The 27,836-nt window shown below is 35.0% G+C and overlaps 1 protein-coding gene across 3 annotated transcripts in view; it reads left to right on the forward strand.

Annotated features, from left to right (window-relative positions):
- CAMK4 (calcium/calmodulin dependent protein kinase IV) overlaps nt 1-27,836 on the forward strand; it is a 256,916-nt gene that overhangs the window by 110,341 nt on the left and 118,739 nt on the right. For all 3 annotated transcript variants that reach the window (XM_021939590.2, XM_021939591.2, XM_017959764.3), the window contains exon 2: nt 6,598-6,676. In XM_021939590.2, coding sequence (XP_021795282.2) covers nt 6,598-6,676 — 79 coding nt within the window. The remainder of the gene's footprint in view (nt 1-6,597; nt 6,677-27,836) is intronic.

Genomic DNA, 27,836 nt, shown 5'->3' on the forward strand with positions numbered 1-27,836 from the left:
TTTTGTATTCTTACCAGTGATGTGTAAGAGTTTCAATTGCTTTGCATCCTTGCCAGCCTTTTTTATTTTTATTTTTTAGGTCATTCAAATAAGTGTTGTTGAAGTCACAATAAAAATATAGAGACAAATCTCTAAATTTAATGTTTTATTTGAGAAGAAAGAATTGCAGTTTGGGGCATACATTCAGACTAGGTGGTCTTCAATATGTCAGAAGAACAACAAAGAGGTTGGAGGTTGTATAAAAAGGAGAAATGTTATATATTGCTTTTTGAGAAAGGTCATTGGCATTAGTAAGGTTCTGGGGAACTGGTAAGCTCTGATCAGTGAGTGACAGCAGTGGGCCACATTAGTACTAAAGTTGTAGTAGTTACAAAGAAGACTGGTCTCTAGTTACAACAGGCAGTTTCAGCAGCCAGACTTGTAAAGAATTACGTTTTTGGAGCAATGTTATGTGTCCCAAATACCTTGCCCTGCTGCCTCTAGACTGTTTTAGTTGGGTATGAAAAGGATAATCCAGTTTGTGTAACCAACTTTCACAGTGTGTAGTTGCATCTTCATGTAATTTTAGTTTCCATTTCCCTAATGACTAATGATGCTGAGGATCTTTCCATGTTCTTATTTGCCAGCCATACATTTTCTTTGGTGAAGTATATGGTCGAATCATTTTTCATTGGAAATAACAATTATATATTTTTATAGTGTAAATATGATGTTCTAAAATATGTATACATTGTGGAACGACTAAATCAAGCTAATTAACATATGAATTACCTCATTTTTAATGGTGTAAATACTTAAGAACTACTCAGTAATTTTCAAGTATACAATATATTATTATTAACTATATTATCAAGAGCTCTTGAATTTGTTCCTCCTGGTAATTAAACATTTGTATCCTTTGACTAACATCATATCTCCCCAATCTCTCCACTCCAAGCCTCTGGTGGTTGTAGGTTGTCTGTTAACTCTGTTGATACTTTAGATACTTCATTTTGCTGTGCAGAAACTCTTTAGTTTAATTAGGTCCCATTTGTCAATTTTTGTTTTTGTTGCAACTTCTTTTGAGGACATAGGCAAATATTCTTTGCCAAGGCCAGTGTCCAGAAAGATGGTTCCTTGATTGTCTTCTAGGATTCTTATAGCTTGAGGTCTTACATCTAAATCTTTAATCCATTTTGAGTTAACTTTTGTATATCACTATATAGTGAGGGTCTAGTTTCATTCTTCTCCATATAGCTAGCCAGCTATTCTAGTACCATTTATTGAATAAGTAGAACTTTTCCCATTGCTTGCTTTTGTCGAATTTGTTGAAGATCTGATGGCTGTAGGTGTGTGGCTTTATTTCTGGGTTCTATATTCTGTTCCATTGGTATATTGTGTCTGTTTTTATACCAGTACTATGCTGTTTTGGTTACTGTATCCTTGTAGCATATTTTGAAGTCCAGTAATGTGATGCCTCTGGCTTTGTTCTTTTTACTTTGGCTATTCAGGCTCTTTTTTGAATGCATATGAATTTTAGAATAGTTATTTTGTAATTCTGTGAAAAATGATGTCAGTAGTTTGATAGGAATAGTATTGACTCTAAGATTGCTTTAAGCCATATGCTTTGCCCATGTTTTAATAGAGTTATTTAGTTTCTTACTATTGAGGTGTTTGAGTTCCTTATATATTTTGGATATTGACCCCTTATCAGATGTATGGTTTAAACATATTTTCTCCCATTCTGTAGGTTGTCTCTTTATTCTGTTGATTGTCTCCTTGGCTGTGCAGGAGCTTTTTAGTTTGATATAATTTCAGTTATCTATTTTTGCTTTTGTTAATTGTGCCTTTGAGGTCATATCCAAAAAATTATTTCCCAGACCAGTGTTATAGCGCTTTCTTCCTATGTTTTTGTGTAGTAGTTTTACAATTTCAGGTATTATATTTGTATTTACTTCATTTTGAGTTGATTTTTGTAAATAGTGTGAGATAAGCGTCTTATTTCATTCTTTTGCATGTTGATGTCCTAGCACCATTTATTGATGAAAATATTCCTTCCACTTTACGTGTTCTTGGCATCTTTGTCAAAAACCAATTGGCCATAAATGTGTGGATTTATTTCAGGGATCTCTATTTGTTCCATTGCTCTATGTGTTTATTTTTATGCCAGTACCATGCCATTTTGATTACTATAGCTTTGTAGATTTTGAAATCAGGTAGTGCGAAGTTTCTATCTTTGTTCTTTTTGCTCAAGATTACCTTGACTGTTTGGGGTCGTTTGTGATTCCACAGGAATTTTGGAATTTTTTTAATTTGTGCGAACAATGTTATTGGAATTTTGATAGGGATTATATTGAATCTGTAGATTGGGTAATATGGACATTTTAACAATATTGATTCTTTCAATTCATGAACACAGGATAACTTTTCATTTATTTGTGTCTTCTTCAATTTCTTTTACGAATGTTTATAGTTTTCAGTATACAGATCTTTCACTTCTTTGTTTAAATTTATTTCTAAGTATTTTATATCTCCATCTATTGTAAATGGAATTATTTTCTTGATTTCTTTTTTGGACAGCTTGTTATCTGTAAATAGAAACTCAGCTGATTTTTTAATGTTGATTTTGTATCCTGCAAATTTACTGAATTCATTTATTATTTCTAACTATATTTTGGTGAAGTTTTCAAGGGTTTTTGTGTATATAATCATATCACCTGAAAATAGGGACAGTTTAACTTACTCCTTTTTGATTCAGATTCCTTTTATTTCTTTGCCTTGCCTAATTGCTCTGGCTAGGGTTTCTATTGAGAGTGAGAATCCATGTTTTGTTCATGATTTTGGAGGAACAGCTTTCAACTTTTTACCATTGAGCATATTAGCTGTGGAATTGTCATATATGGCCTTTATTATATTGAGATACATTCTTTCTATATGTACTTTTTGAGAGATTTTTATCATTAATAGATGTTAAATTTTGTCAAATGCTTTTTCTACATCTATTGAGATGATCATATGATTTGCCTTTCGTTTCGTTAGTGTGGTATATCACAATTAATGATTTGAATATGTTTACTTTTGCATCGCAAGGATAAATATCATTTGACCATGGTGAATAAGCCTTTCAATGTGCTGTTGAATTCAGTTTGCTAGTATTTTGTTGAGGATTTTTGTATCTATGTTCATCAAGGATATTTTCTTTTCTTATAGTGGTCTTGTCTTGCTTTGATATCAGGGTAATGGTGGCCTCATAAAATTTATTTGAAAGTATTCCCTCCTCTTCAGTTTTTGAAAGAGTTTGAGAAGGATTGGTATTAGGTTTTTAAATGTTTGGTAAAATTCAGCAGTGAAGCCTTTAGGGCCAGCCTTCTTTTTTTTCTTTTCTTTTCTTTTTTTGATGGGAAACTATTACGATTTCAATCTTTTTACTCATTATTGGTCTGTTCAGATTTTCTATTTCTTCATTATTCAGTCTTGGTAGGTTGTATGTATCTAGGAATTTATTCATTTTTTCTAGGTCATCCGATTTGTTGATGTATTCATTTGTTCATTCTAGTCTCTTAAGACCCTTTACATTTCTGTACTATCGGTTGTATGTGTTCCGATATTTTGCCCATTTTTAATGTGTTATTTTCTTATCGAGTTTTGAGAGTTCTTTATATATTCCAGATAGAAGTCCTTTTAAGATATGTGATTCATAAATATTTTCTCCCACATTTTCAAAAAGCAGACACTCTTAAGTGAAGTTCAGTTTATTTACTTGTTCTTTCATTTATTGTATTTTTGGTTTTGTATCTAAGAAATCATTGCCTAACTAAAGATCACAATCCTTTTTTTTCTGTTTTTTAAAAGAAATTTTATAGTTCCTGGTTTTGCATTTCTCTCTGTGATCCATTTTGAGTAATTTTTTAAATATAAGATGTGAGGTATGGATACATTTTGTTTTTATCTTTTTGCATATGGATATCTGGTCATTCAAGCACTAGTTTTTAGAAAAGCTATCTTTTTTTGTCACCAAATTGCCTTTTTACCTTTGTCAGAAACTAATCTGTCATATATGTGTAGGACTATTTCTGTATCCTTTTTTTAAAAAAAGTAAAAATAAAAATAAAATTACAGTAGGAATACACAAGGAATTACATGAAGAATATGAGTATTTTATTGTAAAAATTATAAAAATATAGAAGTATATAATGATTAGAGTAAATGCTTTTATAGGCCTTACTGTGCCGAACATCACTCAAATGCTTTAAATAGATTAACACATTTGCTCTACAACAATTCATGAGATAGGTAATGTTATTTTTTCCATTTTACAGATGGGAACACTGAGGGCACAAAGAGGTCATGTAACTTGCATGTGGTCATGTAGCTAGTAATTGTTGAGCTGTGTTCTTAATCACTTTATTATTTTCCTTCACCTCTACCCTAATCCAATGCCTTATCTCAAATATGACAACTGTTCTTTATTTCATTTGCAACTTTATCTACCTATATAAAACACATGCAAAAGACATTTCATTTGTATTCATGTCTATTCTTTCTTCAATACCACTCTCTAGATTACTGTAGTTTTATAGTAAGACTGTAAATGAAGTGTGTGAGTCCTACAACTTTGAAGAGAATATGTATTCTGATGTTTAGGTGTAGAGTTTTTTTCCTAAATGTCACTTAGTATAATTTAGTTGGTAGGGCTGTTCTGTTGTTCTGTAATCCTTGATGAGAGTTTGTCTGTTTTTCCTATCAAGTGCTGAGACAGTGTATTGAAGTTTCCAAGTGTATTTATGGATTTTTTTATTTCTCCTTTCAGTTTTATAAGATTTTCTTTCATGTATTTTGAAACCCTGTTGTTAGGTGTACACATATTTATATTTATTTTGTTTTGCATAGTTGACCCCTTCATAATTAATGTCCCCCTTTATCCTTTTGCTAAAATTTACTTAGTCAGATATTAATAAGCTTTCTTATGGTGGGTTTGTGTAGTATCTCTTTTGCCAGGTTTGCACCAACCTAATATATCATTTTATTTATTTTATTTTATTTATGCCTATATATTTTATTTTATTTATGCCTATATATTTTATTTTATTTTATTTATGCCTATATATTTAAAATGAGTTTCTTGTACACAGCATACAGTTTGGTCTTGATTTTTTTGATCCAATCTGCTCTTTAAGTTTTAATTAGCAGTTTATAAGGTTTACATTTAATGTAATTATATGATTAGAATAAAAACCACCACATTGTTAGCTGTTTTATTTTTTAAATCTATTATTTTGATTTTGCTCCTTTGCAATCCATTCTTTAATATTTCATTTTAGCTCCATTATTGAATTATTATTGATTTTTCTGTTAAAGAATTATTTTTGTCATTGCCCTAGGTTACATAATATGCGTCTTTAATCAGTCTATATTTAAATAATATTAGACTACCAGACATGTAGTATAAGGATTTAACAACAGTATTTCCCAATTTCTTCCTTCCATCATTTGTGCTGTTGTTGTCATACATTTTATTTTTACACATGCTAGAAAACAATGCATTTTTAACTTTAAAAAAATTTGATATTTTTGCCTTAGTTACCTTTTAAAACAATTTAAAATAAGGAAATCAATTTTATATTATTTTCATTTATTCTATTTCTTAAACGCTTTATTACTTTGTGTATATGTCATACCTTACCAAGGTTTTAAAAATAAATGTTAATATTTTTAACTATTTGCATTTACAACACACCAGTCTTTGACTTCTGTTGGCTCTGTTAAAAATTTGTCACCTTTAGATAGCTGGAAATGTGTTTTATTTTTATAATTCTTTGTGCTCACTTGGAATTTCAGGACCATGGGACTGAGTATATTATAAGAGGTCCTTTGTCCTAATCTTCAAAGTCTGACAAGTTTACTGATCTTAAGCTGTTTCTAGAAGTTCTCTTTCTGAAGTTGAAGTGTAAGCCTGTTTGGTCTATATTTCTCTTTTATCTCTCTTTTACTCTTTTACTTCTCATGTGGTGTTTGGAGCATTTGGACCACGTTGTCCTGCTTTTTAATGCTTTCTTATTAATAACCCTGTACATATATGAAAATAGTTATTGAGTGTCTTCTTACCATCTCCTTTACATATTACCATCTCCTCTACACATTAAAAAGTCGGAGGGATGTCCCAGCTCCCTTGCCACATTGTGAAAGTGCAGACTATATAGAGTGCTAAACTTAAACCCTCTCCCTGAAGTCATATGGTTTGTTTTATTCCAGACATGTACCTTTAGGCAAGCTCTGGGATTCTGAAATTGGGTGGGTTTCCTTCAGAAACAACATTCATCTGAAGACCTAATTTATTTCAGAGCCTTCTCAATGCAGTAGCCCTAGGTATGTTACTTGTATAGCAATAAGGCAGAAGGAAAAGAGCAAGCTAGAAAACCTAGAATTTTCTGAGCAAACTATATTCAATTGTGATTTTAAAAAAAGTACTGTTGACAGCTGGGGCTGGTCCTATAATAGAACTTATAATAAGCACTTGTCAGTTATGTGGGTTATTGCAAGAGACACTTATTTTCAAGCTTTCCCCTTTAATTCATGTCCAAAGCATAACATTTTCTTTTTGTCTTTTTCCCCCTCAAGGGGTGCTACATCCATTGTGTACAGATGCAAGCAGAAGGGGACCCAGAAGCCTTATGCTCTCAAAGTGTTAAAGAAAACAGTAAGTTTATTTCATTATATAATGGCATCTCTAAGGGGCCTTTGACCTGGAGAAGGCAAGAACCTGATTTGAAGAACAAAGGGGCCAGAGAGCTGCGGTGTGCAAATGACTCGTTTGACTCTTGATTATGGGAGTGCAAACCAAATATGTTGTTGTCTGGTGGAAATTGCATGAGTCTTTGAAAGCAACTGGATCTCACTTTGGATGTGGTTGTGGGGAGAAGTCTGGCAAGGAAAAACATTTAGAATTGGCAGGTAGAGCTTATTTTGTATATCAGGTATGTTCTTGGATATATATATATATATATATATACACACACACACACAGACATATATACACACTGTATAATAATTTCAATATTTAAATATTAAAACCACTTTTTAATATTAGAAAAGCTTGCTATTGAAAAGAATTTGAAATAAAGCACAAATGTATTTGTTAAAGGAGTCATCAGATTCTAATTTGCCTTGATTTTCAAATGTTGCGCTTGTTTCAGTAGAGTATAATTGAACAAATGTTAATTTTTCTGGGACTGAACCTGCTCATCTGGAAGTTTGTACCTGGAAAAGGAAGGTTTTTATTTGGAGATTGCTTCTTTTGCCTTACATTCATAGGTAAGTTGAGAAGCAAAAGTGACTTAGGCTTGTCTCTAATGAGTAAGAAACACAGTAGATAGGAGTTCAAAATATAAATGCCAACACCTGTGTAATACTGTCTATACCCTCAGAGAGTATTTTGCCATTTTAATGCCCTGCTTGGATTTTGTGTTCTTATGCAGTTTCTACTCATAAAACCACAAAAAGACAAGATATTCTTTTATAGTACATTCCTTTTCAAATTTCATGTGAACAAATATGTGAAATATATATATATGAAAACCTATATATATATATATATATGAAAACCCAGTTGTAAAGTATGCTGAGAAGTATCATAAATTTTTAAGTCAAATACATTTTTAGGCCAAGGAATTTTTATTCCTCAAGGCAGCTTAAAATTACCAGCTGTTTATGTATTGTCTGGCACAGGGAAATTGTGCAGAATCTTGTATAATGAAGAGCATAATAGTACAAGGTTTTCAGCTAAATAGAAATAGAATGACATTTTAAACAATCTGTTAGAATTTAAAGCCATAGCAAAATAACAAAAACAGTTTAATGAAAGTTGGTAATAATTTGAATGGCAGTTGCTACTAATGAATTCTATATTCTGAATTTTCTGTGTGTTGTAGGCAATGATTTAAGTTATTCCAGAATGTAGAGGAATCTTTTGATGGACAAGATTTGGAATTTTCCCTTAATTTAGTTTCTTACAGTCATAAAATCTATCTGAACTAAGGATTATTAAAACTTTTATGAAATAGAATTTCCTGTTAAATATCTACTTTCTTATGAAAGTAAAATGGCATGTTTTAGCAGTGGTCATACACAGGATGTTTTAGGACTTGTTTGTACCATTTCTTGTTGGTTAAAAAATTGTCAGTAAAATGTGTGAAGGGCTACTTGTTTTTCATAGTTGAGGAAACTTTGAGGGGGAAGAGATACATGAAAGTCTAGGAAATCAACACTTAGAAATTACATGTGAATGCTCAACAATCCCCAAGGACAACAGGCTGGTTTAAAGATCATTGGCTTATGTCAAAAGTCTTTGGATAAATTGGAGTAAGAGGTCAGTGAAGCCATTTGGTGGGTTCATGATGTACATTAACGCTGGGCAAGTGCAGCTCTGGTTCGTCCTTACTGTCTTCTCGCTGTTGTGAAAACATCTCCCTCAGAAGACAGGCAGGAAGAGCATGTGAATGAGAATGAAGTGTCAGATGGGGCTGCAGAGTGGTGCTGTAAGGCAGATGTTGTCAAACAGTTACTGCTGTACCAAATGGAATGAGAGAAAATGCCCTGGAGAAACCTCAGCTTTGAATGTGAATTAGATAGAATCCTCAGTATTGTCTCCTAGGATAAATCATGCACAGAGATGTGTAAACGAGAGAAATAGCAGACAAAACCTCAAAGAACAGTTGCCTCTAGCATTTCATTCCATATAGGTCATGGAGACTGAAACTTCCTTGTCTGAAGGAAATGAATGAAACCTAAGAATCTATTTATAGAGGAAAAGTGATGTAGAGAAAATGTTTTCTTAGATAATTCAGCCAAGGGATCTGCTCCTGAGGAAAAAAAGGGGGGTGTTCAGAAACCTTGAATTATTTATGTAATCTATTAGGCTCATAAAATTGCTTTTATTAATGCAATTTTTTACTTATTTTTGGTCCTTCAAAAATGGCAATTTTATGTGATCCAACTAACAACTTTGAGGCTACTGTATTACTTCAGTGGATGGTATGGATGGTTCCTTCTGTCCTCATTTTATGACTAGACCTAAGCCTTGAAACTTTGTCTGTCTGTCTGTCTGTCTATCTATATATCTATCTAGATATCTGTCTGTGTATGTATGTATCTATCTATCTATCTATCTGTCTGTCTGTCTATCTATCTATCTATCTATCTATCTATCTATCTATCTATCTATCTATTTTTCTGTCTATCTATCATCTATCGATTTCCATCCATCTTGGTTTTCTAGGGCTAGTCCAACAAACTACCACAAACTAGATGACTTAAAAGAACATAAATTTATTCTCTTACAATTGTGGAGGCTGGAAGTCCAAAATCAAAGAGCTGGCAGGGTTGGTTCCTTCTTAGGGCTCTGAGGGAAGATCTGTTCCATGCCTCTTTCCTAGCTTCTGGTGACAGCCAGAAATCTGTGGCATTCCTTGACTTATAGATCATCATTCTAATATCTGCCTCCAACTGTTACTAAACCAAACTTGAGTCAGCTCACCCAGTGTGCAAAACAAACACACACACACACACACACCCACCAGGACTTGCAGTGAGAGAAAGTGAGCCATTTATTGCTGGATGACAAGCAAGGAGAATCAGGCAACTCACACTTAAGGCCCAAACTCCCCAATGGCTTATGAGTAAGGGCACACTATAAAAGGTAGCGGTACATTTCAGGAAAAGAGAAGTAACAGGCAAAATCATAAATCAATATATGGAGGTTATACATTGGTTTGGTCCAAGGAGGTGGGAGTATCTTTAAGTAGAGGCTAACAAACAGGTGGATTCTGAGACTCTTTGATTTACAGTTGGTTAAGGAAGCAACATTTTGTCTAAAAACTTGGGGTCAGAAGAAAGGAGTGTTAAGATCTAGCCTTTGAGTATGACTCTCTACAGGCTTTCAAGGAAGAAATTTAGAATAAGGACAGTACTCAGTGTTCACTTCTTAGTTCCGCCTTATCTGAGGTCTACATGACAGTGGTTGGTATTTTTCATCTGGTGAGGGTCAGGGTTTCTGAATAACAACTCAAGGATATGAGATGCTATCTTTAGTTTCTATAAGGAACCAAACATCTTGTGACGCTAACTTACTTGAATGACAATTGTTTAAGCTATTATTACCTTTTAAATTAGTGGATTATTTATATTTACTTTTTAAATTGCTGGTTGCAGGGCTAGCTAGATGCTGAAATCTCCCTAGAAGGAACTCAAAATTTTTCTTTAACTCCATGCTGGGGGGCTAGGGGAGACTGGCAGTCCCCTAAGAGGGGTCTCTGCTCCCTCTCACAATGTCACATGGCAGTCTTCTCCCTGTGTGTCTTTATATCATCTTACCTCTATGCACATCCCTGTCCAAATTTCTCTCTTCTTATAAAAACACCAGTCCTCTTGGATTAGGGACCCACCGTACTCCAGTATGACCTAATCTTCATGAAACTAATTGTATCTGCAACAGCACAATTTCTAAATTAGGTCACATTCTGAGGTACTGGGAGTTAGGATAATGCCTCTTTTGAGGGAGATTTAATTCTACCTATCTATAATCCATATTTTATCATAATTTAATGTACAAATGTTTTTAAGTCTGAGAAAGATTTCCTCCGACTGTCTCAGACTTAAAGTGAGAGACTTTTAAAAGTCTCTTTTACAGTTAATTTTTGATAACATGAATCTTCTTTCTCAGGATCTGTCTGAACATTTTTCCTTGGGAGTTTACCCAAATTCCATTTTGTGGCAATATCAAGGTCTTCTCTCATAGCTTAATAAAATAATTAGGAAGAATTTAGTTTACACTAGCAAAAAGAGACGTTTTTTTCCATAAAAACCCTGAGCATCAATGAGATTTCATTAAGTACTCAAATATCTGGGTTTTAATAGATGAATGCTCTGACTTATCCATAGGAATACAGACTAAGGCACCAGCTCTTATGGTGGTTGGGTGCAGGACAGAGTCAACACTGACAATTAACATAAAGTGAATTGTCATGTTTAGACAACTAGATATTAAGGTTGTCTTAATATCTAGTCTTAATATCTGTCTTAATATCGTTGTGATAAATTAACAGGTAATTATAATATGAGACATTTTAAGTTAATATTTATTTTATAAATGGGTATAGCATCATGTGTTTAATATATAGAGAGCTATGTTTCAAAGAACTGGAATGCATTAAATTACATATCAGCCAGCATCATAAAATCTGCAATTTACTTTCAAATAGTTAAACAACAACAACAAAAATTGTATGTGTATGCACAGATTGGGGCAGAGAGGAAAATCAAATATGGCAAAAATAAACAATTACTGTAGTATATTAGCATTCATTCTGGTATTTCAACGTTTCAGATACATGAGCATTCTCATAATGAGAAGTCTGTGGAAAAATATAATTCAACATTAAGATCCTGTTTGCATAACTGAACACTTCTTCTGGCTATTCAGAAAGCATTTTAAGATTTTGCACTCTCTAAATGTTATGACAAACATCAGTGACTCACTGTTATAAATGTATTGAAGAGCCAGAAAACAGAAAATGATAATTGAACCAACTTTTTATTGTATTGAAAAAACCCTGGATATTTCCTGTAACAATATCCATTTGTCTGATTGTGTCATTAATGGGGATAAGGCTTTCATGGTGTTAACTGTAAACAAGAGAAGAAAATGGATTGAAGTGCCTTTTGGGTTGTTTGTTTCCTTTTTTTCCACTTAGTATTAGTGACTCTTGTACTGAAGAAGTCATCATTTCCCTAGACATGACATTCATCCTCTCCTCTTTAGTGGGGATGGCCTAAGTGCAATTTTTGTTCCCCATACAAACTACATTATCTTGTATATATTGTCTAGTTTGCTTGTGATTATCAGTGGAAATTTAACTTTGAACTTTGTTAATCATGAATCAAGGGTGAAGGAAACAAAGCTAACTTTTTTCTTTCATGCATCAGCTCTTCAGTATATCCACTGTATGTGATATTTGAAGTAGAGTAGAAAGATTTTATTAAGTTACCTTGGGTCTTTAAAGGATTTTGACAGACATGGCTAGTGGGAACAACCAGTGTGTTAACAAGATGTAACCTTTTTATTGAAGTTAAATGATGAACTTAAAACTATATGAAAGGAAAAAAATAAATGTGAGAAAGTGTCAAAATTTGAACAAATTAAGCAGATGGAAACTTCAAACTGGACTGAATTTTGCTGAGTTAAATGGAATCCCAGCTTTTGAAGAATGACATCATGATAATGATGGAGTCTCTATTTCAGGAGTAATTCACATGAATTATAGTTTACCTTTCTTCCTTAGGAATACATACCTCAGAGTGTATCTAAATGACCACATGTCAGACTATAAATGTGACCTATTTTCAAGGAGAACTGATTGAGAATTAAGAAAATTATGCTCCACCAATAATTTATAGTATCTCTAGAATTTTGGAAACAGATATTTGAACTTCAGAATTCAGATGAAGTTTCTAACTGTGTAGCTCAACTCTTGGAAAAGCTTGTATTAATCTAACTGTAAAATACATACCTCTCATTGAAATACCTAGTATTGAGTCTGATATCTAATCTCAGTGTGTAAAAATCATAATTTCTAGGTATTCTGACTCTCCTTAAAAATTGCTATGTAGTAGTGGGGTGATGTTGTGGTCTGTGGTGCCAGGCAGACTGAGTTTAGGATCACTTCTGCCACTTACTAATTGTGTGACTTTACAAGTTATAGAACATCTGTCAATCTGTTTCTTCATCTTTAAAATGGGTTTAAGAGCATCTAGGTCAGAGTGTCCTACTAAAGATTAAAATAAATATTTCCCAGCACATAGGAAGCATGTAATACATGATGAACATTATTCTTATTCATTGGAATGAGTTCACACAGATATTTCATAAGAGTACCAGTTCGTTCTATGTAATTTTAATGTTCTCATTAGCTTGATTTAAAGTCAAACAGTAAGTAGCACAGATGATTTTTATGCACTTCTGTATGAACAAAATTAACTATATTTGTTTTGGAGTACTTTTGAAATTACTGCTAAAAATTGATACATATTCTTTTATTGCTATCAATAAAATGTAATGTGGCATACAATAAGGATTTCTGATCCTGTGACCTTCTGCTTAGGTAAATCTCGGATGCCTATAATATCTAGATTTAAAACACTTTCAACCCTAAGCTCTTTTCTGTATGATTCTTACCTTGGAGCAATGTGCCTAGATCCATAATAGAAAAGAAGTTCCAGGTCTAATTTTTGCATGTTTTAGTTATTATAATACCAGTAAGGTTCTGGAAAGATTTTGCTTGAGTAATATAATGAACATTCACCTAGTAAATGTCTCAAAATTCAACAAAATTTTCCATAAATGTTGGTTTTTTTTTTTTATTCTCTTCTCAGTTAATTGAAGAACCACACATTGTGATTTCTTAATCATTCTGTGAGTTGGTTTCTAGCTTTCATTTATTTGTCCTTACATTCTTGTGAGTTAGCATTTGAGTATATAACTATGATGTTGCAGGGGATTCTGAAGATTAAGTTACAGAATACATAGGCTTTGTTCCAGTTTCTTGGTGGATGAATCTCCAGGATGTCTCCATTGGAGATTTTCAGATTTCTCAGTTTTAAAATGGGGATAACACCATTTATACCACTGGGTAAACTGAGGATTACCTGAAGTTTTATATCTTTATATATATGCTCATTTGTATTGCCTGGCATGTATTAGGCATTCTTCAAATGTGGGCTGTGTTCTGTGTTCTAGTCTTTTTCTTTTTAACTTTTAAATCTCATGTCAACTTCCCCAGAAGATTTCTTTAGGAAGAATATACTACGTTTATATAGAGAACTATGTTTGAATCTAGATGTACTGTATTAATTGGCCAAGTGATGGGCACTGACCAATTGACAGACATTAGCTCCTACATCCACCAGTCTTTTTACACACAGTACACATGTGTGCATATCTCTTTACAAGGAAACTAACAACTTGGAATTTTCTTTTTCTTTCTTTTTTCTTTTTTGTCTTTTTTTTTTTTTTTTTTTTTTTTTTGAGATGGAGTTTTGCTTTTGTTGTCTAGGCTGGAGTGCAATGGTACCATCTTGGCTTACTGCAACCTCTGCCTCCCGGGCTCAAGTGATTCTCCTGCCTCAGCCTCCTGAGTAGCTGGGATTACTGGTGCACACCACCATGCCTGGCTAATTTTTGTATTCTTTTTTTTTTTAAGTGTGGACGAGGTTTCACCATGTCAACCAGGCTGGTGGCTGGTCTCGAACTCCTGACCTCAGGTGATCCGCCTGCCTTGGGCTCCCAAAGTGCTGAGATTACAGGCATGAGCCACTGCGCCCAGCCACAACTTGGAATTTTAAATCACTTTATGATTTTAAAATGGTACTCATAAAAATAATATGTCATACTTTGTGAGGTAGGTGCTGTCACTATTTTATAGATGCATCTCCAAGAGATTGAAAAACATAAACTTGGTGGCTTATACAATAGAACTTTAGTTTTCACAGTTCTGGAGGCTGATATGTCTAAGGTCAAGGTGACAGCAGATTTGGTGTGTGGTGAGGGCATTCTTCTTGGTTTACAAAAGACTGTCTTCTCACTCTGAGTTCAAATTCAAACGAGTGGGCAGGAAGCAAACTTTCTTTTGTTGCTGCATAAAAGGGCGCTAATCCTATCATGAGGGCTCCACCCTCATGATCTAATTACCTCCCCAAGGCCCATCTCCAAATGCTATCACATTGGACATTCAGGCTTCAGTGTGAATTTTGAGGGGACACAAATACTTAGTCCATAGTAATCACCAACTTCCCAAGTGTTGATAGCCTTAATGATGTAAAGCATGTAGAAATCAATGAAGAAAAACACCAAAGTCCTAATAAAAAACGAAAAAAGCTATTATTTATAGAATGTTTATAATGTGCTAGAGACTGGTGGATTCTCGGTTTCAAGGTGAGAAAACTAAGGGTCAGTATCTTGTTCAAACTTATGCTGTTCACAAATGGCAAAATATTTGGAAAGATACTTTTTAGAAAAAATTAAAATTATAATCCTTTATAGCCATTAACAATAAAAACAATCTTAAATTAATAAGACAATACTTTTTACTACTATCTTAGTTTGTTTTGTGCTGCTATAACGTAACATCACAGACTGAATAATTTATAATGAACACAAATTTACTGGCTCAGTTCTGGAGGAGGCTGAGAAGTCCAAAATCAAGGGGCCAGCAAGTGGTGAGGGCCTTCTTTCTGTGTCATCTCATGGCAGAATAGCAGAGAGAGAGAGAGAGAAAAGGAGGGAGGGAGAGAGAGAAAGGGGGTACCAAACACGTGCTTTTATAAGGAAACTGCTCTTGAAATAACAGCATTAATCCGTTCATGGGAATGGTGCACCATCATCCAAACACCTCCCTTTAGGCCCCACCTTTCAACACCACAGAACTGCGTATCGTGTTACCAACACATGAGCTTTGGGGAACACAGACAAACCATACCACCACTAACTAAACAAAGAATAAAAAATAATATCTAGTTTCGCCCAGGATTTGGGAAAAGGATTCTCTCACATTCTGTGGATGGGAGTGCAAAATTGACACAGTCTTTATGAAATCGTTCCCCATTCCTCATTTTGCGTCACCTACTATAGGAAATGATTTCTCAGTGATAAGGGTGGGTGTGGTTGGAGGTAATGCTCAGAGTACAAGGTTTATAGAAAGCCAGGTACTTAGAGAATCTGAAATGGTAATAACTACAATATATTGAGCAGTTACTGTGTGCCAGAAACTTTGCATACATTATTGCAATAAAAATGTGTTGCATGCAAAAATAAATAATCTCATGTTTCCTCACATGGTCTTTATAAGGTCAGCCTTGGTTTCTGAGGCTCAGAGAGGCTAGCTGCCCACAACCACCGAGATAGTAAATACAGAGCAAGGTTCTGGAAATGGATTTGTCTGATTTCACTTTTTTTTTCCTGTCTCACTAAGTGAAAACTACATATATTAATGTGTGACTGTTTGAGGTCCTTGTTATATGGATATTATTATCATCCTCCAAGGAAAGTAGCTAGGTGTGTTAAAGAATAAAGAAGGAAAAATAAACTTAGGAAAACATACCTGTAAACATTTTGGGCAGTATTTAAATGAGAATTCTTGGTAGAAGTAAACTTATCTATTTGTAGATTATATTTTTTAAATATAGAAAACTCAAAAGAGTACACAAACTATATAAGAACTAATAAATCATTTCAGTAAAGTTTCAGAATATATAAATGAGGTACCAAAATAAGTTACATTTCTGTACACTCACAAACTATCTGAAAAAGAAATTAAGAAAATAATCTCTTTTATAACAGCATCAAAAAATTAAAATGCTTAAGAATAAATTTAACTAAGGGGGTGGAAGAGCTAAACTCTGAAAACTATAAAACATTGATGAAAGAAATTGAAAGCACAGAAATAAATGGAAAGGTTAGTTTATGGAGTGAAAGAATTAATATTGCCAAAATGTCAATACCACCCAAAGTGATCTACAGATTCAATGCAATCCCTATCAAAATTCCAGTGAATCCAAAGGAAATAAGGTCAATACATTAAAAAGGTAGTTGCACTCTCATATTCATTACAGCATTATTCACAATAGCTAAGAAGAGGAAACAGCTTTTGTCTGTCAATAGATGAATGAGAAAATGTGGTATGGGTAATGGAATATTATTCAGCCTTAAGAAGGAAAAAATAATCCTGCCAATTGTGACAACTTGAATGATCTTGGAGGACACTATGCTAAGTGAAATATGCCAGACACAAAGTCAAATACTGCATGATCTCACATGTATGTGTAATTTAAAAAGTTGAACTTAGAGACAGTAGAAGGATGATTATCAGGGGCTGAGTGCAGGAGGAAACGGAGGTATGTAGGTCAAAGGGAACAAACTTTCAGTTATGTAAAATGAATAATTTCTACAGATCAAACGTATAGCATGGGAAGTATGATTAATAACACTGTGTTGGTATACTTGAAATTTTCTAGGAGTAAATGTTAAATGTTCTCACCACAAAAAAATAACTATGTTAGGTGGTGGATTTGTTAATTAGCTTGCTTGTGGTAATCATTCTGCAATGTGTACATCAGAACATCACATTGTACACTTTAAATATGTGTAATTTTTATTTGTCACTTATACCACAATAAAGCTGAAAAATAGCTACTTGGGAGGCTAAGGCAGGAGAATCACTTGAATCTGGGAGATGGAGGGTACAGTCAGCCAAGAACTCCAGCCTGGGCAACAGAGCGAGACTGTCTCAAAAATAAATAAATAAATAAATAAAAATTACAAAAAAATAAGACTCCTTTGGGCCAAGAGGAGGAAGCTTATCTAGCCTCTCACACCTTAGTGAGTAGGAACCAACAACCTCTCTAGGGAGATCCTCTACACTTTGCCACTGTGCCCTCAACCAGGCAGACTCAGGATGCACAATGGAGATTCCCTGCTCTGTCTTTTTCTACCTAAACTTTGGGAACATGGAAAACTGACCATGAGCCATGCATTTTCTAATTGCTATGATGTACATAAGAGGGATGGATGGTTCAATCTGGATTAAAGATATGCATCATTATGCGCTGCTATTGGCCACTTTTAACTTCTTGTTGATGTGCTCTGGAAGTACAGGCAAGGTCACCTTGGTCAGTGATGGAGAAGAGAATAATAAATCACCAGCTCAAATAGATTCAGTTGAGATCTCAGAACACATTAAGGAAAGTAGCTCGCAGATAACGAGCTGTGTCAAGTGAAGTGAAACTTCTTCAAGCATTCTGTCAGTTGGAACCTATTGATTTTCACAGGGACTATCAAACCAGGTCTCCAGGAGTAGGAACAGGGATATTTCTATTCAGTTTGTGACAAGAATATATGTATAAGAGAGCAAAGGTGGCAGGGCGGAATGTTAAAGTCTTGGCCTGATTTGTATGCTTTACCATTCAAGAATACACTTGAAAGTCAGAACATTCTTCCAGAGTGTTCATTATTATGATATGATGCATTTTCTTTATTGATATAAACACTGCTAGAATTTATTACAATTCTGCATTCTTATTCATCTTCTCATTATATCAATCTCGTATAGGTATTTTGTTGCCTTTCAGAAAATAAACACTACAATTCAGAAGCAGACTGATAAGAGAGAGAGAAAGACAGAGAGAGAGAGAGAGAGAGAGAGAGAGAGAGAGAGAGACCGAGACCATAAGCTAGAGCACCAACAGGCCTGAGTGCTGTTGCCCAAAAGTTGAATTTACTTTGCTGGTATGCCATCCACTCAAATTATGACATTGAACCCCTTAGTACCTTTATAAGCATTGGGCAATTGGAACTAAAGTAATTTTCACCTTTAAATGGAGTTTATGGAGCAGAAAAAGGAGATGTATAACCAACTAAAAACAGAGGAAACCTCAGAAGGAGAGCTTATGTTACTTTACTCTCGTAGAAGCAGGAGTTTAAGAACTCACAGAGCTCAGTGGGAAATGCCTTGTAACTGAAGGGGAGGTGCTGGGGCACTAGGAAAGTTGAGAGAAGCTCAGGGTCAGGAGATCAGAGCTGGAGAGTGCTATCCAGTGGACCACAACAAGGAGCTGAGAGAGCCAGAAGGACACAGGCAAGCAGACTTAGGATTCATACCTTAGTGAGAAGGGGAAAGCTATCATCTTAGTGTTAACAGGGAAAAATGTGTTAATAATTTTTAATTTGTATTTTTTTATGGTACAAAAAGTTGAATGGTGGTCAGAGTTGCATCTATCCAGCCAATCTAAGGAAAGGAGAAAAAGAAGGCTAAAAAAGGATCAAGTCATGGAACTCCAAAACCATTAATTTTCTAGAAGAGGGGAAATGAACTATGTATAGAGGATACTAATAAAAGAGATCCATATAGTTTTCAGTATTGAATTAGTTTTAAACCTTTTTTAAAATTAAGCACTCACAAATCACCATATGTCACATCACTCATTTTAACAGTAAAGGAGCATAATGCCAATAAGAATGGAACGCACATTTAATTATTAATCACTGTGTAATGTAGTACTGCTTTCACATGTTAACACAAAGCTCCCCAAGGAGGTGTTTTTCTTATGGGAATTTCAGAGAAGTGGCATGTTCAAAATACACAATAGTATGTATCCTAGAACTCAGGGCTTTTGAATTCCAAATCTGGGCATTTTTTATACATGCCATGAAGGCCTGATAGAGACAAAGGCAAGAAAGATTCAGGAATGATTTTGGTCCAGATTTGGGACTAAAACTAGATGTTTCTCCTTATTTACCTGATAAAGGATGATTAAAACTTCATTGACATAGGCACAGAGAAGCTGAGTGCCGCTTCTAAGTTACACTATGAAGCATGGGCAAATAATACTCCTGTGTGCAGATAATGGAAGCAACAGGTTATTTTTGCCAAATTCTGTTAAAACCTGAGTTTAGTGAGTCTCACATACAGTATCCACTGGCAAATGAAAGAAAAACAACTGGGAACTGTGAGATATACAGACTACACACATGGCTTGATGTGACTCTTAACTCTTTGTCTTAGTGGTAGATGGGATGCAGTATGACCACAGATGTGGCTATATATGTCAGATTCCAATTTCCTTGCTACTGCAAGAATCTGTCACAGGATAAATTCAGTTAAAGTTACCTATACTTATCTGTACCCCAAAGTTGAAGAATATCAGATGGATAGTTATATCTAAAAGAACATATCAGATGGATGTTTTTCCCCCACACAATCTACCAATCTGTCACTGGCAGGACTTTTCTCTTTTTTCTAACTTTTATTTTGGTTCAGGGGATACATATGCAGGTTTGTTATATAGGTAAACTCGTGTCATGAGGGTTTGTTGTACAGATTATTTCATCACCCAAGTACTAAGCTTAGTACCCAATAGTTACTTTTTTTGCTCCTCTCCCTCCTCCCACCCTTCACCCTCAGGTTGGCCCCAGTGTCTTTTGTTCCTCTCTTTGTGTCCATATATGCCCATCATTTAGCTCCCACTTATAAGTGAGAACACACGGTATTCGGTTTTCTGTTCCTGTGTTAGTTTGGATAATGGCATAGGGATAACGGCCTTCAGCTCCATCCATGTTCCTGCAAAGGACATGATCTCATTCTTTTTTATGGCTGCATAGTATTCTATGTATATATGTACCACATTTTTTTAATTTAGTTTACCACTGATGGACATTTAGGTTGATTCTTTGTCGTGGCTAGTGTGAAAAGTGCTGCAGTGAACATATGTGTGCATGTGTCTTTATACCAGAACAATATATTCCTTTAGACATATACCCAGTAGTGGGATTGCTGGGTCGAATGGTAGTTCTGCTGACAGCTTTTTGAAGAATTGCTTTCTACAACGGTTGAACCAATTCACACTCCCACCAATAGTGTATGAGTTGTCCCTTTCCTCCACAACCTCACCAGCATCTGTGATTTTTTTTAATTGATAATAGCCATTATGACTCATGTGAGATGGTATTTGAATGTAGTTTTGATTTGCATTTCTCTGATAATCAGTGATGTTAAGCTTTTATTCATATGCTTGTGGGCCACATGTATGTCTTCTTTTGAAAAATGTCTGTTCATATCCTTTGCCCACTTTGTAATTGGGGTTATTCATTTTTTCTTATAAATTTGATTATGTTTCTTATAAGTTCAGGATATTAGACCTTTGCTGGGTGCATACTTCGCAATAATTTTCTTCCATTCGGTAGGTTGTCTGTTTACTCTGTTGAGAGTTTCTTTTGGTGTGCTTCTGCATAGCAAAGAGCTTCTGCTCTTTAGTTTAATTAGATCCATTTGCCAATTTTTTGCTTTTGTTGCAGTTGCTTTTGGCATCTTCATGAAATCCTTGCCAGTTCCTATGTCCAGAATGGTATTGCCTAGGTTGTCTTCCAGAGTTTTTATAGTTTTGGGTTTTACCTTTAAGGCTTTAATCCATCTTGAGTTTATTTTTATATATGGTGTAAGGAAGGAGTCCAGTTTTAATCTTCATTGCCAGCATTTTTCTTTGAGATTTTAGGATCAGAACAATCTAGAACTGTTTTTACCATCATGATATCAGGACATATTGAGCATCCCGATCAGTTTCAAGGAGTGACATAAATAATAAAGTACTATAAACTGTATATAATGCCTTTTATTGATAAAGCAGATCCAAGATTATCATCCTCATCTTTTAAATTTTGATGTATTTTTAGGAAGGGGAATGTGGGTGAGTGTCAAATCAAAAATTTACCCACCACACTTATATCCGCAAAAAAATGTATCAGTATCCTCTGTTTTCTACAACAACATTTATTCTGAACCTGAATTCCTCTTCTATCACTGGATACCTGGGAGGAAAACATACTAAAAATTTTCAGTCAAATATATCTTAGTTTCTTCCCATTTAAGAGTCTCTTTTAGTTTAAAAGTATTTCTTTAGGGTGAAGATTGAGTTCAGCTCTCTCTCAGAGCAATGTTTTCCTTACCCTGTTCTTTCCCACTGGCCTCTGGCTTAGATAACCCAGGGAAGCATGGTGAGCATGAAGAGGCCACATACCAGGGCCACTGCCAGATGCTGTCTGCAGTAGAGACTTGGCTAGGTGAGGGTATCTACAGCTACAGATGACTAGGGACAGATCCTGTGCTCCCTGGCTCTATGGGAGAGGCCAATAAATACTGAACACACATTCAGAGACCAAACCAGTCCAGGGGTCACAAGCCCCTTGGCCACCATATCCTTTGAAACCTGACAGTCTTGGAAAATATCAGAGATGGAGAAATAATAGGGCATAAACATGGAATGTGTGCATACTACCCAATTAACTCTTACATGAAGCTTTTAAACTGTGAGCAGTTCTACTCAGAAGAGACTTACAGACATGCTGATGGGAGAGTGCTTTGAGGATGTGCGCATCACTGTATGGAGAAAGATGCTGGGAAGGACTGAGCTGACCCATGTTTGTTTATCTGGTCTTTCAGAGAAAAGTGAAGCTCTGGGTTCAATTCATGTTAAAATGCTACCTCAGAAAATCTAAACTTCTACATTTAGAAAGAATATATTGCTATGGGGCAACACTGACAATGGAATTTTTTTCTCAAACCTCAAATCATTAAGATCTCTAGAATCTCTGTCTTTCCCATTCCAGACCCAGAGTGTGATTATATTATTTTTTGGTTCAACATTAATTTCTTCTGTACTTTTCTGGTCACGAATAACTCTAGAAGAATCATGTAAAAGCCTCTCTTTCTACCAAGGTTTTAGCATTCATGAACCATATTAGCCAGGTTCTTTGAAAAAGGTCTGAATTGTCCTTGAAAGAATAGGCAGTGAGCTAAGCTTTTTTCTAAGAGCATCCAGGTTTTTATTTTTTCCATTGAACCCTAAGATGTAATTGATGAAGCTTAAAATGTTAATACTTTCAGGAGTATTATTTTTATTATTTAACAGTATACAAAGTCAAGCTTTTTAAATACAGTTAATTACTTGGGTTTATAACTAATAGAAAATCACTTAGTTTTAAGGATCAAGCAAAAGATCAAAGGAATATTTCAGGGTCTCTGAGTGTATATAATATTGCACCCCTTTAATCACTCAAATTAAAGTTTGGGAATTGTGCACATAAGTCATTGTTTTTTGACTGGAATAATATACAATGAAAACCTAAATTTCATTATTTTCATGCCTTCTTGATAATTTAAAAATCTTGATCATATATAATGGTCATAAAAATTACTAAAATTACTGTCTTTACCATATAAAAATTACTAAAAGGAACTAAGAAGAAAAAACGAAGTATATTATACCTCTTTTAGACTTGAATATATAAAGGATATGATTGATACCCAGGTTTATAGTCAACTTAGATGTGACCCTGGTAGTCAACAGTAATTGGTAAACATATGAAATGGTCTTAAAACCTCCCTAAAGTTTAAACAGGATGGTTCAGCTCTTATCTTAAGAAAAGGTGAGGGTAGGTATTTATTTAAATGCAAGTAGGCATTAGTTTTCTTTTTGATTAACCTCAGGCAGGAGGATTATATTAGGATATAGTTTAGGATTCTGATGAAGTTGTCATTTACTTTCAGAAAAAATTTTAAAATAACAATAAAAATAAAATTGTGTTTCATGTTTAGTAGATACTTTCTCTGAGTAGGGGTGGAACACTTTCATAAATCCCTATATTTCTAAAGTTAGTATGCTGCAATTGTAGTGCTTTCTCTGTCAAGAATTAGAAAATTGGAAACAGAAGACTAGAAATGCTCATTTTGATTTGAAAAGTCATTCTAGGAGAGGCACTGACATTTACTGAACATTTCACAGGGACTAGGAAATTTCACACATATTCTTATTCAACCCTTAAAACAATAATATTCCAGAATAACAATTATTATCCCCATTTTACACATGATGAAATTGAAGCAATCCTCATATAGATTAAGGGACTTGATTAAAGACTCTAAATGGTCAAGCCAGGATTCAAATTGAATTCTTTAAAAAATGTACAGAAAAGGATGCTGATTATAGAATATGTTAGTAATAAATTTTAAGGAAGCATTCCTTAGGCATTGGCATTGATGACACTGGGCTAGGCATTGATGACACTAGGCCCTTAGGAAGGTGTGTTACATTCTGCTTATGGATATTAGATATTCATAAAATTTTTATTATGTTTTTGTGAAAAAGGTAACAAAATTTCAAATATTTTTGTATTTGAAAATGTAAAAAGAAACATACATACATATCAGAAAAGAAATAAACCAAAATGCTAATGATTAGTTGTGTTACAGTGGTAGATATATTCCTCATTCTTTTTATATTTTCTGTATTTTTAAATGTGACTATGATACTTTTATAAAAATATATAATATGTGTTGATTTCCTTCTATCCCTGACAGCATGAATCTTAAAAAATAATTTGGGAGGCTTAACATTAATTCTCTCTTTGTTAATCAGTTTCTTTTTCATAAGACCGTGCTGATGCTGGCACCTTCTTGGGACATATAAGGAGTAAAGACCCAGCCAGGCTCTGTGCCCATGGAGGGCACAGAGGCAAGTCAAAATATCCACAGCTGCATCTGTAGAATTATTTTCCACTTACCAAGGATATCATAGTTGCTTCTTTGGGAATGGATAGTACATTCCAATTCTCACCATTTTCATTTTCTAATCTCTACCACTTAATTCTCTTTTAATCACTCTGTGGTTGTGTTTGATACAAATGATGGAACACTCAAATTGAAGGCAAGGTGTACTGTTGGAAGGAAAAGTACAGGATTTCTCTCTGGCAGCTATAAAAGGTCTATAGACTGAGATAGGGGAGAGGAGTGAGCAGGAGTATCAGTACTTGCTACAGTGGATTTAGAAGGTCAGTAACTTCACCTGTGCATTCATAATTTATATTTTTCCATGTGTTCTTCACTTACCTTAAAAGAGAATCTAGAGGCTCTAGAGGATCTGGATACTTATTTCTGGCTATGAAACAGAAATTCTCCACTCCATTGGTATCAATAACATGAAAAAAATGTCATGTAGACTTAAGTTGCAGGATGAGAACTGACTAACCAATTCTAATGTCATCTAACCGAAGCTTAATGTTAAACTGGAATTTTTTTTCTTTGAGCTGCCAGCCTTTTGTGTTCAATCACCAGCCTCCATACCTCATTCATTCATTTAACAAATTATTAAATGCCAAGTATTGTTAAATAATGCCAAAGATAGCATATGTAGAAAATAGACAAGATCCTTTCTGTCATAGAACTCATGCTCTAATGGAAGAAACAGATGATGAATTAGTAATTAAATGATAACATAGCTTTTTGTAACTGTTATAAAAAATTGAACGGTATGACTCATGGTGTGTATATGTGTGTATGTCGTATGTGTGTTAGTGTGTAACTACTTTTGATGGAATGGTCAGGAAAGGCCTCTCGGTCACTCTCAGTGAACAGAGTGAAAAAGGAGGCCTGATGGAAGAGGAAATAGCAAATGCAAAGGCCTTGAAGCTTGATCTAGAAGTTGAATGGCCTGCATACAAGGACAGTGACCTCAGACCAATAGGGTGAGGCCAAGCCGTCCTAAGTTTTAAGGTCTATGGCAAAGAGTTTATACTTATTCTAAGCACAGTGGGACTCCAACAAAGGCATTTAAGCTGAGAGTAACATGATCTGATTTACATTTTAAAGATACCATTCTGGATGCTGTGTGCAGAGGGAATGAATATAAAGGATAAGGATCAAAGCAGTGAGGCAAGTTAGGAAATATTATAATATTGCCGTTGCCTTTAAAGTAGGAGAGAAGTCAGACCAGAATGGTGACATGAAATAATCAATTTTATTTCCTCTACTCCCAGGTGAAGAAGTGAAGAAAGAATGCAGAGGCAACATTAGAGAGGTTTTCTGTGAAGGGAAGCAGAGATATGCTTTGGGAGCAGGAGGGTATGGTAAGGGACTGAGAGACCTTTTTAAAGATGAGAGGTATTAAATCAGGGTCATGCTCGTATGTTCTAGATCCTAGGGAGATGCGAATAAAAGAAGCAAGAGAGAAAAGTGCTGGGTAAAGACATGAAGATCCTTCTTCTGCTTTATCTATCAGGTTCTTTCCCTCTTTGCCCTGCCTTTGCTAAACCCAACCTCTTTCTGGTGAGAGTCGGGCATTAGCTAAATTCTTTGTATTAACTTTGTTTAACTTGTTATATCTCCCAGGAATATTTTAGTCCTATTGCATTCATTGCAAAATAAAAAGACCGTTTCCTGTGAAAATAATTTCTGGCATCTGCAAGCACATAGGTTTGTATTTAGAATCTAAGAGTGAAGGGGCAGAGGTAACTCCCTTTGGAGACACTGCTCTGTTCTGAATCTACCTGTCTTACAAAGGCTTCAAGTTCTGAAATAGAAGTGTCTTTCTAGGTTAAGCTTCCCACAGGCACTCTTGTTTTGCCTAAACTCTATTTCAATCCTGGGCTTCCTCCAGTATTGGAAATTCCTTCTTTTCTCCTTTTGTTCCTCCCAATGTCTTAGAGTCTGCAGGGAATAGAAGGTGGCTAGTAACAGAGTTATAAAAAATATTGGGTTTTACAATGCTCAAAGACAAGCTTATCTGATGATTAGAGTCTGTCTTCCCATACTGATCAGAACAAGGTTGGCTTCATGCTAGTCAGTGTTAAATGTAATATAGAGTATTGGTTTTCCTTGCAGTATCAGTCTCCTTCTTGTTCCACCGCACCATGTCCAATGCTTGTTGCTGCCCTCACCTCTAAACTGTTTCCCACTCTGTGCCGTGATCCTTTCCATTCTCTTCTTCATTGAGCCTAAACTCACACTGAACAATCTTGGAAAAGAGCATTTGAGACAGAGTACTGTCAAGTGCCAAGTGAAAAGACCCAAAAGTGGAAACTATCCTGGCTTCCTGGAAGATGATCAGTGAGCCAGGGTAGAAGAAGAGAAAGAATACTAGGAGAAATCAGCACAATGGACAGGCCAAGGCATTATTAGCATTTGTCTGAAGCTGCTTCTCTCCTACTTCTCCATCTCAGCAAGTGTCAATTTTATTCTTCCTGTTTCTCAGATCAAAAAACTTGCAGTCACCCTTTATACTTCTTTTTCTCTTATATCCCATAGCCAGTCCATCTTCAAATACCGATGGCTCTTCTTTAAAAAACATCCATCCATGTCTCACTCCCTTCAACACTGCCACCTGGGCCCAAACCTTCATCATCTCTCACCTGGATAACTGCCATAGCCTCTTCTTGGATCTCTCTGCTTTTACTTGTCCCATTATTCTCACCCATATAAGAGTCAGAGAATCCTTTTAAAATTTAACTAAGATCATATCACTCTTCTCTCAAAATCCTTCAATTGTGTCTAATCTCTTTTATACTAAAATGTAAAGTTCTTACCATGGGCAGCATGACTTTTCATGACCCAGCTTCTGATTGTGAAGAGCCTCTGTCATCATCTACTGCTTTCTTTCCACGCCACTTTGCTCTGGCTAAACTGGCCTCCTCACTCTCAGTTGTTCCAAGCCCCACACATAGCTGAGGGCCTTTGCATTTGCTCTTTTTCTGTCTGAAACTTTTCTCCTACAGATCCAAGTGGATATTTCCTGTTACTCTATCGGAGATAGCTTCTCTAACCATCCATCTCAGATAGTACCCTTCATCACTCAAGCTTCCTTACCTTGGTTTTGTTTTCTTTTGCTTTTCTGCATTGTACTTACCAACTATGGACCTTTTATATATTTACTTATTCTTTTTCTGTCTTTATTAAAACATAAACTTCTTAGGGCGGGAAGTTTACCTATTTTGTTTACTGCTGTATCCTCATGCCCAGAGTAGCATCTATACATAGTGGGTGCTTAAAACTATTTGTGAAATAAATGGATAAAATCAATTGAATACAGATGCATACAAATCAGTAGATTGGTTGATGAGAAGATAATCTTTGAAATTTTTTATAACTTCTCAGTGAATTAAAAGCAAAGTCATGAGATGAGAATAAAGGGAGGAAAGACTATTAGAAGTTGGAGGAGGGAAGGTGTAAAATGTTCTTTTGCAGAGTGAGAAAGATGAGGACTCTTAAGAGTTGGGGTCACAAATTAGAAATAGGACCAGCCACCATAGCTGTGCATTTTCTTTCAGTCACTTCATTTCAGGCATAGACATGGATTAAATAAGGGAAGAGTAGCGTTTAAACAAATTAAAGGTTTTCATGGCAAATACAACTGAAGGAGACAAGGGCAAAGAAGTTGGAGATATGCATAAGCAGAACAAGGCTTATACTAGTGGACATAGAACCTAAGCC

This window comes from Papio anubis, chromosome 5 (genome assembly GCF_008728515.1).
Source record: "Papio anubis isolate 15944 chromosome 5, Panubis1.0, whole genome shotgun sequence".
In the NCBI taxonomy this organism is placed as follows: domain Eukaryota; kingdom Metazoa; phylum Chordata; class Mammalia; order Primates; family Cercopithecidae; genus Papio; species Papio anubis.